The 8231-nt window shown below is 42.0% G+C and overlaps 1 protein-coding gene across 1 annotated transcript; it reads left to right on the plus strand.

The window, feature by feature from the left end:
* The first annotated feature begins 564 nt into the window (after positions 1-564).
* LOC149206084 (uncharacterized) lies at positions 565-1574 on the plus strand. The gene is made up of 4 exons (XM_089397587.1): positions 565-795; positions 878-965; positions 1077-1151; positions 1247-1574. The coding sequence occupies exons 1-4, from the start codon at positions 565-567 to the stop codon at positions 1441-1443; spliced, it is 591 nt and encodes a 196-aa protein (XP_089253713.1). The 3' UTR covers positions 1444-1574.
* The last annotated feature ends 6657 nt before the right edge of the window (positions 1575-8231 follow it).

Raw genomic sequence — 8231 nt, forward strand, 5'->3', positions numbered from 1 at the left:
AGTTTTCTAGAGTGTTATATATATATATATATATATATATATATATATATATATATATATATCGCATGAACTCATACCCTAGGTTACTCTAATAGAACTATGGATGTTCCCTATGATGGGTCTCTTTTTGTATGTTTATGCTTAATAAAACCCCTAATACTATTGGATGACAAGGCAATAGATCTATACCATTTCTACAATTTAATTAGGACATACTATTTAGTTTTAAAGATATACATAACTACATGAATCAACATATATTTAAACTCTTGATTATTTACATTTCCATCAATCTTTTTTCCTAATTTCATGATCTTATTATCTTTGAATTCATAAATAAATTGATTTCGCAAAGAGTCTGTCACGATCTCACTGCCTTAACATAATGAAAATAAAAAAAATTTACAAGGTGGGCTCACCTAAGACCACACCCCTTAAATACAAGTTTACCCATGTTCATGTTTCCGCCAGACCATTACACTGTCCCTACAGGCGTATACATAAATAGCAGTCTATTAACATTGGTTCGGCATAAAGTGTTAAACTATGTTCAGACTTTAGTTAATGCCTTACAATCGATTTGGGTTTACCACAGTTTTAATGTATTACACGTTTATGCGTGGGCCATATCTGTCACACCTCCGTTCTAACATTGTGAAGTGCCACACAAGAACACGGAAGAACCAGCTCACCCCGACCGAGGCCAGATGGCTCATCTTCACGTGCTGTCACGTGCCTCGTGGAGGGTTGACCTGCTCTGGCGTTCGCACAAAACTCCCGCCCAAATCTACGATGGTGATCACTCCTCGTTATCGGACGACTCAGCTTGTTTTAGGGTTTGGTAAACCATATTTAACCACCGGAAACGTCGGGCTAGGTTCATTTGCTCCGGTTGCAGCCGCTGAACTCCTTCACTCCTTCGGCAAGTTCCTTTGCAGCTCCTCCGGTTCGCATCCTCCTGCCAGGTAAGGGTTATTCCTCCGTTTATGATGTTTTATTACCACGGTTTCCTGTTCAGTTGTTTGTAAGCTTGGAACCCTCATCATACCCTAACAGAGATTATCATTGACAGACAGGTGTGCACAGGTCTGATGCGGTCCAAGGATGGTCTACACAACGCGCTGGAGGGTTGGACACCACGGCATTTGCAGGTAAGCCTACCATTATATACCTGTCTTTATTGAGGGTTTCACTGTGTTGATATGAGATGACCCCGGCTGAGACAGGTTTATGCCTAATGTCTCAGGTCCAACCGTCATGTTCCATCCTCTTGTGCACTTACAGGCGGTCTCTATCTGTCTGTCATCTCCGCATGAGATCTTAGGGTTCTGGCGTTTACGCCCTTCATTTCGATGTTATGTATTGAACGTTTTAGGAGCTCAGGTTCATCTGTTATTATTTGTATATTCGGATGCTCTTCGGAGCTGTTTGACAAAGATGTAATAATACATGAGCTTTGTTATTATATTGGTTGTATTACTTGCGGCTTACCGCATTTGTCTGTTATGACCTCTCACGGCTACAAGGGTGTTTCACAGTTTTCTTAAGTTATACAGTTTTTGACTCACATATTTATCAATAGAGGTTAATTTCAATTTCATTCTCGCATTGCCAGTACGTATGGATGGTTTGTGTCATGCCTTGCTGCTTGTTCTATTCTATTCCATCCATGACTGTATAGTGCTTACGGTTCGTTACTATATGGATTACATTGGTTACCTGTTAAGGGTTTCACATGCATAGTCATTCTTTTCTTTTCTTTATATATATATATGAGATTTTGGGTGAGCCCTGTACTCGTGTTATGAGTGCAGAGGCTCCCCTTCCGCAACAACTAATATGGTAACCCTCCTCCGCTGGGTTAGCACATAAATAATATTCCATTATATTAGCACTGTGCTGTCATAGTTCAACATCCTTAAGGGTTTCAATATACAATATACTCGGGTCTTTGCTCTGTTTCTTTTGAGTCAAAGGCTACGGTTGTTGAGCACCACTGTTATATTATGTGTGAAGTTTCTGGTTACGGCTTTGTTTCGAAATAATAGTCCACTACGCAGTTATTACTTTTACATTATAGTCTGTGTAGTTGCTAACTGTATTTAATGTTTCTCGTTCAAGCAGCGTTAACTCATAATTGATGTTAATATTCACAGTTTCATGCTCTCGTCTTTCCGTTTAGCTTTACACTGTCTTTATTATGAAGATATTTCCATTCTGTTTAATTAGTAGTTATAACATGAGGTTTCATGTTGATGTTGCTTACTTGCAAACACCGAGGTTGTGCTGGTTTACTGTAATTTATCTAACTCATTTCTTTCCAGCATTTCTAATTCCTGTGTTCTTTAAGGTTCTTCTGAATAGTTAATACTCTATTTTCTTCCACTTCTTACTGTTATTAGACACAATTTCCAACTACCCAACAGCTCTCGTCTGTTTCCATTCTGAGCGCAAAGTAGCTGCGCAACCCTTATTAATTCATAGTCTACAAAGGTAGTTACAGACACCTAGTTCATTCATAATGTTTATTAGAATACAGTTGCAGAGTGACTCTCGTCAAACACATTTATTCACAATAGTTCTCTTTTAAAAAACTGTAAGCATTATCTAGTTATCCGTCACATAACTCAGAGAAATAATACCATTCTGCTCTACCTGTACAATTAATACCTGTACTTGTTCAGTATGCATCTCTTGTACACCTTAAGACTTATTCCTAATTAATAACCGGATTAGGAATTGCGTACCTGGTTATTCCCGCTACTGATGTGCTTGTTCTCAGAAATCACCTGCAATATTTTCGCTCTTATCCTCCCAACCTTGAGATCCACTTCGCTGGATTCTCCCCCCGAGCCGTCTTGCAGGCCTGCAGCCCTCAACAAGACTGTTGCACTTCTCTGTGCTAGGTTATCTGGTCATTACCAGACGTAACCCTCTTTTCCTTCTGCTCTCTCCTGGAAATCTTTTCTCTGCCTGTTCCCCAACAGCCCAGAGACTTTTCCTTCCCAGGACTTTTCCTTGGGTGAGAAGCAGTTGCATCAGTTTTAAAACTGATTCACTAAAAATAGAAATCCTCCTTCAGGAAGTTGCCAGCATTTTCAAGAACATACATATGTAACATAATTCAATAATCAACTTTTCATTAATAATGTCATTCAAACAATGAGTAACCACTTCACAGTTTTTACTATAGTAATATCCAGATTTACGAATTACCAGGGTCATTACATCTTCCCCCCCTGAGATTGGACATCGTCCCGATGTCTTCTCTCATTAAATAAATGTGGGTAAGTTTTTCTAATGAGTTCCTCGTCTTCCCATGTGGCTTCCTCAGGTCCATAGTGCTGCCACAACACTCTAACTTGGGTAATAACCCGTTTTCGCAGCCGCACTTCTCTCCGGTCGAGAATGCTCTGCGGTTCGACCAGGACCTCGCCTTCCGGTTCGACCTGCAAACCACCAATACCATTAATCAGTTTCTTACAAAATATAGCTGTTTAATCAAACATCCTGATTGATTCTTACCCGCACATCTTGCCATCGAATAACATGTTTAGAGTCATATACATATTTCTTTAGGACAGACACATGGAATACATTGTGAATCTTAATGTGACTTGGCATGGCAAGTTGGTAGGCCACTGGCCCCACTCTAGCCAAGATCTGGAAAGGTCCAAAGTATCGTGGAGCCAGCTTGGCGCATCCGCTCCACTGCAGGGCGCTCCTTCTGGTTTGTATCCTCACAAACACATGGTCGCCAACTTTGTATTCCGTGAATCTTCTTTTCCTGTCCGCAAAGCTTTTCTGTCTATCTTGTGCAGCTTTTAAGTTTGCACGCACCTTTCTTACCATGTCTTCCATGTCTTTAAGCATTTCCGGACCCAAATTCAGCTTGTCTTCCGGTCCACCCCAACTTGAGGGTGTACGACACTTTCGTCCATACAGGACCTCAAAGGGACTTAACTGAGTCGAAGTGTGATATCCATTATTATACGCAAATTCGACCAGATGTAAATATTCTTCCCATTGACCTGGTTTCAGCATTACATATGCTCTCAACATATCTTCCAGCACCTGATTCACTCGCTCGGTCTGACCATCAGTCTGCGGGTGATAAGCTGTGCTGAAGTTCAGCTGAGTACCTAACTCGGCAAACAATGTCCTCCAAAAGGTAGAGGTGAATTTCACATCGCGATCTGATATAATTACCTTTGGTAACCCATGCAATCGGAACACATTTTTCATGAAGAGATGAGCAATCTGCACCGCCTTGTAGGTGGACTGCACAGGAATAAAGTGCGCTGCTTTACTTAACTTATCAACCACTACCATAATAGAGTCGTTGCCTTTCTTTGTTCGGGGCAACCCTGTTATGAAATCCATGGAAATGATTTCCCATTTCCACTCCGGAATGGGCAACGGCTGTAGCAGTCCAGCGGGGTGCTGATGTTCTGCCTTTATTTGCTGGCATTCCAAACATCGTGCCAAGTACTCCACCACTTGTTTCTTCATTCCTGGCCAATAGTACTCCTTCTTAAGCGCAGTGATCATCTTCTGGTATCCAGGATGACCAGAGTAATGGCTGATATGAAACTCATCCAGAACCAGCCTTCTAAGATCTTTTACATCAGGTACATACATTTTCTTATTAAAACACAACATTCCAGCACTATTTAGCGTATATCCTAGCTGTAATTTTTCCTTATCAGATTGTTGTACTTGCTGTTTTAAATGCTGGTATTCTGAGTCAAGATCAGCTGCTGTTTTTATTTGCTCAATTAGTGAACTCTGCCATTTGCTGGCTGAAAGTTCACATAAACAGTGAGTCTTCCGACTTAATGCATCAGCCACTCTGTTTTCCTTGCCCTTTAAATGTTTTATTTCGAAATCAAACCCACTTAGAAAATCTGCCCATCGGCCTTGCCTTGCATTCAGTGTAGGTTGGCTGAAATAATGTGTCAAGCTGTGGTGATCTATTAACAGCAGAAATTTCCTTCCTAGGAGGTAATGCCGCCACATTTTCAGCGCATGAATAACAGCTGTTAATTCCAAATCATAAGCAGAATATTTCTGTTCATGTTCCTTTAGTTTCCTTGACTCATACGCTATTAGCTTTCCTTCCTGCGTTAGAACCCCTCCCACACCCTCCTTGCTTGCATCGGTGCATACCACATAATCCTTGTTAGGATCAGCTATACTCAAAATGGGTGCCGTGGTAAGTAGGTGCTTCAGGCGGTCAAAACTCTGCTGACATTCTGATGTCCACCTAAATACCTTCCCCTTTTTCTGTAAGGAGGTAATAGGATAGGCTATCCTAGAGAAACCTTCCACAAACCTCCGGTAATATCCAGCTAATCCCATAAAGGATCTGATATCAGCAACATCCTTGGGTATGGGCCATTCCATAATGGTTTTTATCTTCTCCGGGTCTACAGCAATTCCTTCCTTAGTAATCACGTGTCCCAAATACTGAATTTCCTCCTTGAAGAAATCGCATTTGCTGAATTTAGCGTATAGCTGATGTTCTCGAAGGGTCTGCAACACCAACCTAAGGTGTTCTTCATGTTCCTGCTGGGAGCGAGAGTATATCAGAATATCGTCAATAAATATCAGCACAAATTTATCTAAAAACCGATGAAACACGCTGTTCATCATACACATGAAGGTGGCAGGTGCATTGGTCAAACCAAAAGGTAGCACTACAAATTCGTAGTGCCCATAGCGTGTACGGAAAGCTATTTTGGCAATGTCCTCATCTTTAATCCTGATCTGATGATAACCAGATCGTAGATCAATCTTGGAAAACACTTTTGCCCCTTTCACTTGATCAAAGAGTTCATCTATCCTGGGTAAGGGTTACTTGTTTTTGACCGTGAGCTTATTCAGCTGCCGGTAATCTATGCACATGCGAAGGGTCCCATCCTTCTTCTTCACAAATAATACCGGAGCTCCCCAGGGTGATACACTGGGACGTATGTACTGTTTATCCAACAATTCTTGAAGCTGCATTTTCAACTCTGTTAACTCTGGCACACTCATTCGGTAGGGTGCCCGCGATACGGGTGCTGCCCCCGGTATCAGCTCTATAGTGAAGTCTATGTCCCTCTTTGGAGGCAGCCCCGGTACCTCTTCAGGAAAAACATCTGTAAATTCCTGTACCACTGGAATATCGTCTAATGCAGACATCTTATCTTTCTGGTTTGCATAGCCAACTTGTATGGCATAGATCTGGCATTTCTTTCTAATACATTTAGCTAACTGAGTTGCAGTGATAGGTCGAATCTGAACAGGATGTTTAATTCCCTGCAATTCCTGCTGCTGCCCCAAATCATCTTTGTAGTATATGGTCTTGTTTTTGCAATTCACCAATGACCAGTGCTTTTCCAGCCAATCCATACCAATAAGAATGTCATAAGAGCCTAATGGAAGTACATTCAGGTCTGCCGTTACGGGCTGTCCAGCTATACTGAAAGAACAGTTATTAACTTTAGCTAAAACCCGCCTTTTGGCTCCCGTAGCTAACTGGACCAACCATGGGTTTTTGAACTTTTCTGGTGGTAGTTTACAATGTTCCACTACTTTTGGACTAACATAACTTAAAGTAGCTCCTGGATCAATAAGTACAGCTACAGAAAGGTTTGAAATCTTACCTTCGAATTCCACCATGGAAGGTTGGTATTCCGCTTGCCGGTCCTCTAAGGCTGCATTGATTCTTGGTACGCTGCGCGCCACATCCCCAACAGTTGAGGCTTCATGGATTTGAGATATTTGATCAGCTCTTTTATGCTGTGGACAATTTCTAGCGTAGTGCGGTCCTTCACACACCCAACACTAAACTGGAGGTCTGGTTCCCTCAATCTCCGATCTAGCAGGTGGTTCGCTGATTCTGCTCTCGCTTGGCTTAGCCCGGAAGGTGCCCTTATTTGTGCTTCTGTTAAACTGCCCCTTTCCAGCTCCTTTACTACCATTTCCACGGCTGCCTTTGTTATTTCCAGCAATTCTGCTGCCTTTTCTTTCATTCCATCTCTTGCTTGGAATGTCTCCTTTTTGTTTGTTCTGCTGGTAACAAATTCTAGCCTTCCGAATTGCCTCATCCATAGTTCGGGGATTGTCAAACTCAATCCGTTCCCTTATATAAGCTGGTAGGCTACTCACGAACCTCTGCACCTTGGCCTTCTCCTCTTTTATGTATGGCACATAACGAAGCAGAGAAGTGAAGCGATTTATGAATTCATCCATGGACTGCTGTCCTAGCCGTAAGTCATGGAATTCTCGCGCCTTCTCATCATAAAAGCGCTCAGTTAAATACCTCTCCTTAAAGTATTTCTGAAATTTTTCCCAGGTTATGCTTTGCTCACTTACTCCCTTCACAATTTTAATCTCTTCCCACCACAAGGTGGCTTTGCCCTGCAACTGGAAAATAGCCAGCCGTGCCTTCAGATTTTGGTCATATTCATAAAGTTGAAAATATTTATTAATATTAATCAACCAGGCTTCTGCTGCTTCTTCCTGCTCTCCATCGAAAAGTGGAGGTTTGATTTTTCGGAATTCTCCCTGTAATTCCACTTTCTGTCTCTTGGAGGTTTGCTGCTCTTGCACATTATCAGAATGGTCTTCCTGTTCTTCTGAAAGCTCAGGTGCGTAATCCCGTTCCTCAGTGCCCCTTTGCTGTTCTGCACTAGGGCTGGCTAAGGGTGGATTTTGTTTATCTGACAAGCTTTTCAGTATTCTTTCTTGTTCCATTGTTAATCGCGCATTGTCCTCACGCAGACGCGCCATCTCACCTTTCAGCTCCTGGACAGTTTGCAGTATCGCCAGATTGGTACTGCGCGTCTCAGCACCAAGCTGTACCCACAGCTCAGCATTTTCTTGAGGGATGCCGCCAGCTCCCGGCATTTCCTCCATCTTACTATTAGCTGCTAGCAGGTAGCTGTCTCTGTATGGTTCTCCTGGTGGTACACAAGAAAGGCAATTAGTTGCATTGTTTCTATATATACATTATAAGATGATCTTTGCTGTTCCAGAGGCCACAGTTTTGAAACCTCTGCTCTGATACCACATTGTCACGATCTCATTGCCTTAACATAATGAAAATAAAAAAAATTTACAAGGTGGGCTCACCTAAGACCACACCCCTTAAATACAAGTTTACCCATGTTCATGTTTCCGCCAGACCATTACACTGTCCCTACAGGCGTATACATATATAGCAGTCTATTAACATTGGTTCG

The sequence above is a fragment of the Pinus tabuliformis genome, chromosome 1_2 (assembly GCF_031772625.1).
Source record: "Pinus tabuliformis cultivar Carrire ecotype Pingquan chromosome 1_2, CPIR1, whole genome shotgun sequence".
Classification (NCBI taxonomy): Eukaryota; Viridiplantae; Streptophyta; class Pinopsida; order Pinales; family Pinaceae; genus Pinus; species Pinus tabuliformis.

Excerpts from the sequence above, each read along its gene's own strand:
- LOC149206084 (XM_089397587.1), top strand. The coding sequence starts at position 565 with ATGCCTTACAATCGATTTGGGTTTACCACAGTTTTAATGTATTACACG. Across the intron at positions 966-1,076 it reads GGTTCGCATCCTCCTGCCAG|GTGTGCACAGGTCTGATGCG; the intron begins GTAAGGGTTATT and ends ATTGACAGACAG. Across the intron at positions 1,152-1,246 it reads GGACACCACGGCATTTGCAG|GTCCAACCGTCATGTTCCAT; the intron begins GTAAGCCTACCA and ends CTAATGTCTCAG.